Source organism: Diabrotica virgifera, chromosome 4 (assembly GCF_917563875.1).
Source record: "Diabrotica virgifera virgifera chromosome 4, PGI_DIABVI_V3a".
Classification (NCBI taxonomy): Eukaryota; Metazoa; Arthropoda; class Insecta; order Coleoptera; family Chrysomelidae; genus Diabrotica; species Diabrotica virgifera.
Window position 1 is genome coordinate 229083074 of NC_065446.1, and position 10754 is coordinate 229093827.

General features: G+C 33.2%; 2 protein-coding genes across 3 annotated transcripts in view; one reads left to right on the top strand and one right to left on the bottom strand.

Moving 5' to 3' along the window:
* The window catches only part of LOC114327395 (coatomer subunit zeta-1), a 33296-nt gene extending 26781 nt beyond the window's left edge, over nucleotides 1–6515 (top strand). For both annotated transcript variants that reach the window (XM_028276003.2, XM_050649905.1), the window contains 2 exons: nucleotides 6130–6220; nucleotides 6385–6515. In XM_028276003.2, coding sequence (XP_028131804.1) covers nucleotides 6130–6220; nucleotides 6385–6432 — 139 coding nt within the window. In that variant the 3' untranslated portion in view covers nucleotides 6433–6515. The remainder of the gene's footprint in view (nucleotides 1–6129; nucleotides 6221–6384) is intronic.
* On the bottom strand, nucleotides 253–5222 carry LOC126884105 (uncharacterized). Its single transcript, XM_050649903.1, has 5 exons — nucleotides 4837–5222; nucleotides 4650–4781; nucleotides 4406–4556; nucleotides 2854–3149; nucleotides 253–2307 (listed from the first exon to the last, which is right to left on the bottom strand). The coding sequence occupies exons 1-5, from the start codon at nucleotides 4841–4843 to the stop codon at nucleotides 2084–2086; spliced, it is 810 nt and encodes a 269-aa protein (XP_050505860.1). The 5' UTR covers nucleotides 4844–5222; the 3' UTR covers nucleotides 253–2083.
* Nucleotides 6516–10754: the final 4239 nt, after the last annotated feature.

Genomic DNA, 10754 nt, shown 5'->3' on the forward strand with positions numbered 1-10754 from the left:
TAGAGATTGAAAATTTGTTTATTTTTAGCTGGCTCTAGGTCTATGAAAAACAGTGATAAGGGTTGCTTAGTTGTTCTACTCACAATGTTTGAATTACTCATGTTTCGAACTTTATGACCATTCTCTTCGATTTCTGTTTTGACATCTTCTGGTAGGGCTATGTCCTTAGGTATGACTGTAATTTGTATATCTGGTATTTTAGTGTATTGTTTTTTTTTGTAAATGGTGTAAATATTAATAAATAAGAATAAATAAAATTCACTATCTATTATTTATTGTTATAATTATACAATTTATTTCCAAATAAATGTGATAGTTGAACCAGCCTGTTGAACGAGCGGGATTCTGCATATAGATGGAGAGAGATTAAATCATCTGAGGTTTGTGGATGTTGTATGAAGCACAGATAACTTACAGAGGCGGATACAATTTCTACGATACATTCGCTTAAAACTCTGTCTGAGAGATCATGATTAAAAATAAACTTTGAGAAAACTAAACTTATGACAAATCTCGTAATGAGTGGAAATATAACTATTGACAATAATACAATACAAACCAAACAGACACTTACAAATATCTGGGACACAAGATCAAAATAAGCAGAGACAATCAAACACATGATACACAGAGGCAAATAGGCCTTACATGGGCAACAGCGTTTGGGAAACTAAGCCATATTCTAAAAAGTTCAATTCCCATGTATCTCAAGCGAAAGGTTTATAACCAATGTGTTTGGCCTGTACAAACTTATGGAGCAGAGAACACTGACGCAAAAATCGGCAAACAAATGCCAGAGATACACAATTAGCCATAGAATGTGTAATGCTAAACGTAAGCCTTTGAGACTACATAACAAATCAACGAAAGATCAGAAGTTAAATTAGGAACGAGGAATTAAAATTGATGACAGATTTTTAATTCATCTAAGTATGAGTAGTACTCAATACAGAAGATCTAATCTAGTAACAATACAGAAGATCTAACCTACATGCTAAATGAGCTTAAACAAGAATCTAAGAAAGTCGGTTTAAAAATGAATTTAAGCTGTAAATGTGCAGTATAAATAAATAAAACAAAAGTGATGGCAAATCAAGATATCACAATCGACTTAATGAAAGTGAGATCAAATGTGTCGAAGAGTATATATACCTAGGTCACAGGAGACTCGCTCAGCCCATTGTTATTCAATATGGTGATGAATCAAATAATTCATGAAGTAAGAAAACGACATGGATACCACATGGGAGCGCATAAAATCACGATACTATGCTATGCCGATGATGCAGTACTAATTGCTGATAACAAGGATGACCTACAAAGGCAGCTCCAGACTTTCAATAACACAGCAAACAAACTTAATATGAGAATATCCGTAGAAAAAACTAAATGTATAGTGATAAGTAAAGAGCAGCATAGATGCAAGTTAGAAATAGATGGCAAAATTGTAGAACAAGTAATGAAATTCAATTACCTAAGAGTAGAGATCACTAGTGACACGAATATAAGAACAGAGACCACAACACAAACAACAAAAGCAGCAAGAGTAAGTGGTTGCCTCCGAGAAACCATATGGAGAAACAAATATCTGACCAAGGAAAGCAAAATAAAAGTATACAAGACAACAGTGAGACCTATCCTAACATATGCAGCAGAGACAAGGACCGATACAAGAAAAACGAAACAACAAATAAACAATATTGAAATGAAAGTATTAAGATCAATAGCGGGCATATCATTAAGATACAGACAAAGCGACAGAGGTATACGAGAACGATGCAAATTCAAAATATTAACAGATGGATAAAAACAGGAAAGAAAAATTGGACCGAATATGTAAACCGAATGAAACCAGATAGATTAGCGAACATCTGTAAAAACAACAAGCCATATAGCAGAACACCTGTTGGAAGGGCGACGAAAAGGTGGAAAGGCAATCTACAATCAACAACAACTGAAACAGAATAAGAGGCAGACAAACAGGAGTAATCCTTGTTGCACAAAGAAGAGGCACAGAGGGCGATCGAACGGGAGGATGAAGAAGGAACATGATAGAAGAAGTAATTGGAAGAATTTTCAGATGTTAATCATCTTCAAGAAGTACTTCAAGAAGTCTGTTCCTTTTCCTTTTTTGTTTCTCAGGAGGCATCTCTTTTAACACACTGGCAATGTACTCCCCCAAGATATCTGATGGTGTTTTTGGCTGTTTGGCTTGACCAACCAGGTTTTTTAAATGCTGACTGATGGCCTTTGCTGCATCAATGACTTCAGCTGTGTCAGGTCCATTTATGGTCTTTTTCTTTTTTCCTATAATGAATAGAATAGATTAGAAAATTGTACAATTTTACAGACAAAGCTTACAAATAGTCGAAAAACATTACAATACCAAATACAATAGAATAGAGAACTATTTGGATACCCAAATATAGATAAAAATACAACTTTTACGTAAGGGTACTATAATTTATTAGATATTTAGAACAAATTCTTCTACTGAAAAATATGGTCTTTCAGATAGATAGGCTTTTGTCATTTTATGGAACTTAGGGAAAGATTTTGCAGATTTCAGTTGCAAAGGGGGATGATTGTACAGTTATTTTGCAGAATGTAATATAGATTTCTTTACTAACTCGCTGGACAGGATTAGTAAATAGACGTCAAAGGAAGAATTTCTGGTGGAATAGTCATGTCTAGGTCTTGATGGAAAGACATGTAGATGTTTACAAATTGTAGTGTTGTGAACATTTTAGGTAGGATGTATCAATTTTGTTTCCTAACAAATAGGAAATAGACAAGTATAATAATTTTTATGTGATTAAAACTTTTATTAAAAATTTAAATTAAAATCCTCACCTTTATCAGCAACCTTCGCTGTTTCTGCATGTACAGGATGTCTCACTTCCTCTGTATCTTCGGCCTCCTCCATCTGGATCACAATATTTTCCTCATACATTTCTTCATCCTGCGTTTCATTTGCTTGATCAGATTCAGACATGTCATCACCCTGTGTCTGGAAATCTGCATTGCTCTCAATTATGGTCGAATTTGCCCATGCATTGGAGGAGCAGCTTGACTCGAACACAGGTGACTTGAGAGGCTGAGTACATTCATTTACAGTCCGTGCAATTTCTGCTGTTCTTGTATGTGTACTAAAAAATTAGGGTAATTTTTTACTTTTTCTGTGCCATCCTGATGTTCATGACATTTGGTATACTTATGTATTTTCATAATTCATGTCAATGGCTGTATATCACGAAAATTAGTGATTGGTGTTCAATTTTTGTAAAATTTGCAGTGGTGAGTGTTAATATTGTTCTATGTGAACGTTAGTTTTTAATTTTTTTAATTAATTTAAGATATTAATAGACACATGTTAATTTCTAAAAGATTAATATCTTCGATTGGAGTTTTTCATATGGGTGACTGTAAAAATCTTTTTGTTGAGCAAATCTCTTCTGTTACTACTCTTCCAAATTCTTACAAATTTATTAAAAATCGTTGCCCTCTGGAAGTCACTGAAATCTTTCTGCCATACCAACCCCTCCAAATCAATGTAACATGATGTTTCCCTTTAGGTTTTTAACTCGACCTTCGAACTAAAGAATAAGATACACCGCATTTTTTTGCTATTTCCTTTTGACAACAAGTGATATTTTCTAAAAGAGCAGCAACGGAAGAGATTTGCTCAACAAAAAGGTTTTTACAATCACCCATATGAAAAAATTCTAATCGAAGATATTCATCTTTTAAAAATTAACATATTTATGTTAATATCTTAAAGTAAATTAAAAACTAACGTTCGCATAGAACAATATTAACACTCACCACTGCAAATTTTATGAAAATTGAACACCAATCACTAATTTAACTAAAAAACTAAAGTTGAAAAAAGTCGAGTCATTGTGCCCTTTTAGCCCATTCTATTGCCATCTGTCAAGTTTTCACAATTCAATCAAAAACTTTCTCCAGTATTAACTTAATTATGTAGCACAATTATTAAGTAATCGTTATTTAACCCATTAAGCAGTTTCATATGACTTTGAATAAATATACTTTTAGGGTGTTTCAAATGAAAAAAAAACTGATATTTCTAGGGTGGGTCTAATAAATTGAGCCTTACGTTCAAGATGCAGTAGAAATAAACGAACCTAGACATGTTAAATGCTACTAGGAGCACTTTCTAATCATAATTTACAATGTATAAACTTTGGAAATAATCATTTGGGATTTACAATGTCTACACCTTGTAAATTATGATTCGGGAGTGCTCCTAGTAGCATTTAACATGTCTTGGTTTGTTTATTTCTACTGCATCTTGATTGAAGATTTAGTATATGGTCAAAAATACATAAATAAGTACATAAAATGTTATGAAAATCGTTCATTTTAAAAATTCGGTACTTACTGTCTTGGCTTGACATATTTGTTAATAAATGACATGGAATCGAAGTACTCCCATTGTGGAGTAGCAGGAGCTCCTGAACCAGAAGGCAATGCTTTTTTTTCCCTTCCATACTTATTTCTAAGATTCAACCAAAGTCTCTGGCAATCTTTTACTGAAAAAGTAAAATCCAAAAATCACATTTACAAGTACATAGTGCAAAACTGCAATTAGGCTGTTTACGCCGAATTACACAATATAAACATACCGGTCATTTCAACTCCTTCTGCTATTTTCTTCCAACTATTTTCCTTCATGTGCTGGTCCTTGAAATTTCTGTTTGATTTATCATAAAGGTGTGGATAACCCCGAATTAAGCCAATTAGCATCTCAATTTTGTCTGTAAATTATTGAAGTATTAAAAATCGTAATTTTTTATTAAATTATTAACTTACCGTCCATTATAACAGATAACACAAAATAATAACAAAATTGTAGGAACTGTTGATTGTTGATAAACAAAACAAAATGGAAATGGCCGGCCGGACAGTTGAGTTTTGAATTTAGTTGACAGCGGTTGACAGCACGACAGCACAAAAATCTTTATTTTGATTGGCCCGACGTAAGAAACGCACTGTAAAAGATGAAAGTTGGTCATCTCTTCCGTTACGTTACGTTTCTCTTATGTTCCGTCAGGCGCTTGCGTTCATTTATAAACAAGAGTACACAAAACTCGGTGTTGAACTTTTCCAGTGCGTCTACGTTACGTCTACGTCTACGCTACGTCAAACTATAAATCCAACTTTACTTTCATCTTTTACAGTGCGTTTCTTCCGTCTGGCCAATCATAAGGCAGAATTTTGTTCTGTCACTCAAAGTGGACCCGCCCCGCCCCCTCATTCCTTGTGTTGTGTAAAAAGTTGATTGTCAACATATTCGAATTTTGTTAATTATTTGTTAATACAATGGATGTTAAGTTATTAATTTAATAAAAATATATCATAGAGTCATTTCAATATTTCAGATAAATATGAGGTGTTATTAGCCTAATTCGTGGTTATCCATACATATTATACGATAGGTAAATCCAATAAACATTTAAAGACCAGGAAATGGAACAAAATAGTTGGAAATCCCACGGCATGCGGCACCAAAGAGCATACTTTCGTTTATTTCCTAATCCATGTAACACACAAAACAGATAAATATTATAATAAATAATAGTATAAGTATAAATAAATAAACACAAAGTTTGTTTACTGTTCGTATAATTTATAGGCTATGTTCTATGTTGTTTAATTAGAATTAAGTCATTGTTTACTCTTTCTACTCATGCGCAAAAATTCCGCTACGTCGATCTATAAATTGACATAATATTTTCTTCCGTTTCCAGTCCGTTTCTTACGTCTACGTTGCGTCTACGTCTACGCTACGTCAAACTATAAATCCAACTTTAGTTTTAGTTCTAATAAATTTTGTTGGTTAGTTACATAAATAAATTAGGTAAAAATGAAAAAATGACTTGTTATTTGAGGAAGGTGGAAAAACCATATGTATAACATGGGAGTAAAGTGCCTTTTCCTCCCTTGAATGATTACTGCCCTCCGCTACGCGTCGGGCAGTAAACTTCATTCTCGGGAGGAAAAGTAGCACTTTCCTCCCTTGTTATACAAATAGCTATATAGGACCACCCACATATTCTGTTCTTTTTTAAAATTTGGCCAAAATCATTTATGACTATTTTTTAGGATAATGATGGGGGCAGACTCTAATTCAGTAATCTCTAGAATAGCTCTCCGAAACGATGATCTTCAAATCGGGGAACAGACAGTAGCCCAGGTAACTACTGCGATACATTCTTTGTTTTGGTAGGATAAGTATATCCTGTAAAAGTAGTGTCAAAAAGTTAAAGTTATACATTACCGTAGTTGTAAAGATAGCAGTATTTTTGTATTTGTGTACGAATTATATTTTAATAATTGAACAAATAAATTTATTTATAGGTGTTTCAATCTGCCAAAGAACAGCTGAAATGGTCATTTTTAAAGTAAGACATATATTTTAATAAAAATACAATGTTAAATATTATACATTTATTTCATATTAAATAAAAAATAAATTTATTGTTCCTGAACCTGTTTCGTTATATAAGTTACATTTGTTAATCAACTTGTTATTACTCAACAATTTCCACTGATGTTACTAAAAATGGCTTTGCTTACGACAGTAACCGTATTTTTTGTTTACATTTTTTCCTAATAAGTCTCGAACAAAGTATGGAACGAGAAACAAAAATATACTATTATAGAACTAACATAATAGTCCGTCTAGAAAGTATCCGGAATTTTATATTTTTCCCAATTTTAATAGATTTCCTTTTTGCAATATTTTAAGACAAAAGTAATGCATCAAGTAGGTTGTGCCGATAGTAGGTTATGGACAAAATCTCATGACAACACCATCTGTCAAATATTGTTGTTTGTAAACAGACTTAAGATTTGTGAAATAATGTCGCAAGTAGAAAAAAGAAAAGTGGTGGAATATTTTTATAGAAAGGGTGTCCGAAACGTTAAAACATTAGTGCAATTGACTGAACTCGGAAAAAGTGCAGTGTATGAGGCAATAAAGAGGATAAAAAATTGCATAGATATGAGACATTCACCAGTTTCGGGTAGACCGCGTAAGATTCGCAGAAACAATTTAAATGCTTTAGTGGCTTGAGGGTGACAAAATCCGCGCCTAGGGTTTCGAAAATTAGCCAACATATTTGGAAATCAAAGAAGAATAAAAAAGTGCCCAGAAACTGTCCGCATGTCACTGAAAAAGCAAGGCCAAGGAATAAAAAAAAATCCCTACAATAACACCTCTGCAAAGGCAACGAAGAATATATTTTTCTCAACGTTTTCGAGAAGATAATTTTAATAATGTCTTTATATCTGATGAAAGTTGTTTCCAGCTTGGTGCAAATCATCTAAAAGTCCTATCAAGAGAAAATGTTACCGTTCAAATTTCCCACTAAAATAATGGTTTGGGGAGCAATATCTCAGCGTGGTGCTACACCTCTGTGTATAGTTAATAATACTGTTGATAGTGCGAAATATTGTGACATCCCAAATGGTTTTCTTCTTGAAACGGCTCATGTTTTATATCCAGAGGGGTGGCGTTTTCAGCAAGATAATGCAAGATGTCATACTTGCAAGCTTCGATGCAAGAACACGAATTGGCAACAATTCCGTGGCCAGCAGCATCTCCAGATCTTAGCCCCATGGAAAACATATGGGGACTGATGAAGATTGAAGTGGAACGAGTAGCGCCACGAGATAAAGGTTTGATTCGGTCAGTTTTACAGGCATGGAACACCATTACCGAAAATTATGGCCTTGACCTAGTTTCGGGTGTACCTGGACGTTTAGTTAAGTGTTTAGACTTAATTAAATGGAGGTTGTATAAGTAAATTATATGAATTATTTGTTGAAATTTTATATTTCAAGTGATAGAAATAAATACCGTAAAATTATAATTTTGCTTTCTTTTTTCCGGATACTTTCTAGTCTAGACGGACTATATTTTCATAAAATACATAATTTTCTTTCCTCATTAAAGGCTAGTCCACACCAATATACACGTTGCGCGATTTTGAACTCGGACGTGTCTGAGGATGTCTCAGTAGATAATAGATATACCCATGATACTATAAATAACAAGATAATATATTGCACATCCTGAAGTCGTGACGTAAGTGGAGACTGGCAAGTTCGTAATGGTTCGTAATCATTCGTAATGTCCGATTAGTTTGAATTGTTCGCAGTTGTATGCTAAGTGTATTTTATACTAATTTTATCTTTGACAGTTATTTTCACAGAAATTTCGACACTAAATTTTTTTCGAATACATTGAAGTTTAATATTATTTTGCTAATTGAATAATTTCATCACAGAATGCATACAAATCCCATTTAACTTTAATAAGAATTCAAATTTAACTTCCGGTCTCCAGTTACGTCATCATGCGCGAACTCGGACGTATTTGAGCTACGGCAATATACCAGCTCGTGATATATTCTTTTTCTCATAGGCATCTTTCAGTGCGTCACAGTTTTTCGATTTCTTTCTAACGCATTAAATTGTATGTGACAGAAAAAAGGCACGTCTGTGATTACAGACATTTATAACATTTATTCTAGTTGTCGATAGATGGCGCTATAATCGAAAAAAAAATTATTTACGAATTATACAGTGTGTCCACGGATGGGGTGCCCAAGAGGAAAAACTTTTTTATTTTCAATTTTAACGAAAAATGTCATTCTTGATAAAAAGTTTTGCTTGTTCTAAAACCCCATAAAACGAAATAAAATTCAAGTTTTTCAAATCCTGCTTAATTTTGTAGCCAATTTTATGTAAATCCCTATAAATTTTTTCACTAAGTTCGAAATTGTAACAATAATAACTTGGGAGAATAACCCTTTCGCTTCTTTGGATTATGAAGCAAGACTTTTTCGTTCTCCTTGAAACATTTAATTATTTATTAATTAAATAATTATTAATCTAATAATTTTAATAATGACATTTGCCACAAGATAAATTCTTTATTGGACGCTTAACATTGTCGAAAAAAAAATGATAATCGCAAATTATTTATCGGAGTTGACAGTTACTAAGCTATACTGTGACTTGGCAACACTAGATTATTGTTACGATTTCGAACGTAGTGCAAACATTTATAGGGATTTACATAAAATTGGCTACAAAATTAAGCAGGATTTGAAAAACTTGAATATTATTTCGTTTTATGGGGTTTTATAACAGGCAAAACTTTTTATCAAGAATAACATTTTTCGCTAAAATTGAAAATAAAACAGTTTTTCCTCTTGGGCACCCTAACCATGGACACACTGTATATCTACGAATCTGTACAATTTATAAGACTATACAAATCAAAGAAAATACTATTTTATAAATGCAATAAACACAATCGATTTATTTTTATGCCAAATTGCAAATAAAATGTGACAACTGTCAGATTTAACTAAAATGTCATGTTAGAATAAATGTTATAAATGGGTGCGTTCGGACGACCACAGCGGCTGGACAGCTGAGCCAGCAGTAGCTGTCAGACGTCCCCGCTGGAAGTCAGCCGCTGAGAGATTTACTAAGCTTTCCCGGCTGGATACAACCACTCAGCCGATTTCTGCTACAGTCAGCCGCTATGGTCGTCCGAACGCACCCAATGTATATTATCAAGGACTTACCTTTTTTTCTATCATTTGTGACGCACTGAAAAATGCTCATGAAAAAGACTCAACCTACCTAATAGGGCTTTTCATCGATTGTCATTTGTTTCGAGCTTCTGTCATATATTGTATAATCTGTGTATAATTATTAATATACACGGTTTATACAACATATGACAGAAGCTCGAAACACATGACTGAATGAAAAGCTCTATACGATTTGAGCTTCGCTGGTATCGCTACTAGCGGATTACTAATGCAACTTTCGCCGGTAATTTTTAAATTTATTATTTAATTGTTATCACATACTTCGGATACTTTCACAATTATCGTGTAGATGGCGCTTAGAATAATTTATAATTACATATTACGATATATTCAAAAAACTTAAATTCAGTATTTAAAACGTAAGTATATTTAAGGTAAAAATATACACCACAGCTTTGACTAATTAATATTTTTTCCTATTAATGTTTTTAATTTCAATGTTTTAAATTAATCACTTTGACATATGTACTGATAATGCTGAAATTTACTAAAAATTTCTTAATAGTGACCAAATTCCATTCAAATCAACAATTTTCTGGTTTGTTTATACCACTTATAGTAGTTTAAATTTATTCCACCAGAGGTCAGCTACTTTGTTTTTCATCGCGAATAGATCAAACCCGAACTACGTGCCGTTCCGAGACCAAAAATCGCAGGTTTGAAGTCTTCTGATCTGATCGAAGTAGGAGACTTGATGGACTTGATGTAACGTTGAGACACGTTGTTCAATATATACACGCGACGGCCCCACTCTGTCTTGCTTTCAAACAAAGTGCACGTGGTCTCTGCTGATTTTGTTTACCATTTGGTCAAACGACAAATTTTTAAAATTTATTGAAGACTATTAAGGCCGCGTCTCACCATCAAATAATTTGAGCAAACTCCGGAAGTACGTCAAAGTGACGTCACAATTGCAGTTTTTTTGAAATTCTAAAAATCTGTGCTCTCACTATCAGTCTAGTTTGATCAAATTTTTTGTATTGAGTTGTCTAACTTGTTTGTACTTTATTTAAAATTAAAATTTTTCATTATTATCCACAATGAACACTCAGGATGTGACGTCACTAACTGTCACTTTCAGTTTGCTCAAACCAG

Coding starts and splice junctions, on each gene's coding strand:
- LOC126884105 (XM_050649903.1), bottom strand. Junction 4,557..4,649: donor AGAAGGAGTTGAAATGACCG/GTATGTTTATAT, acceptor TTACTTTTTCAG/TAAAAGATTGCCAGAGACTT. Junction 2,308..2,853: donor AGCGAAGGTTGCTGATAAAG/GTGAGGATTTTA, acceptor TATTCATTATAG/GAAAAAAGAAAAAGACCATA.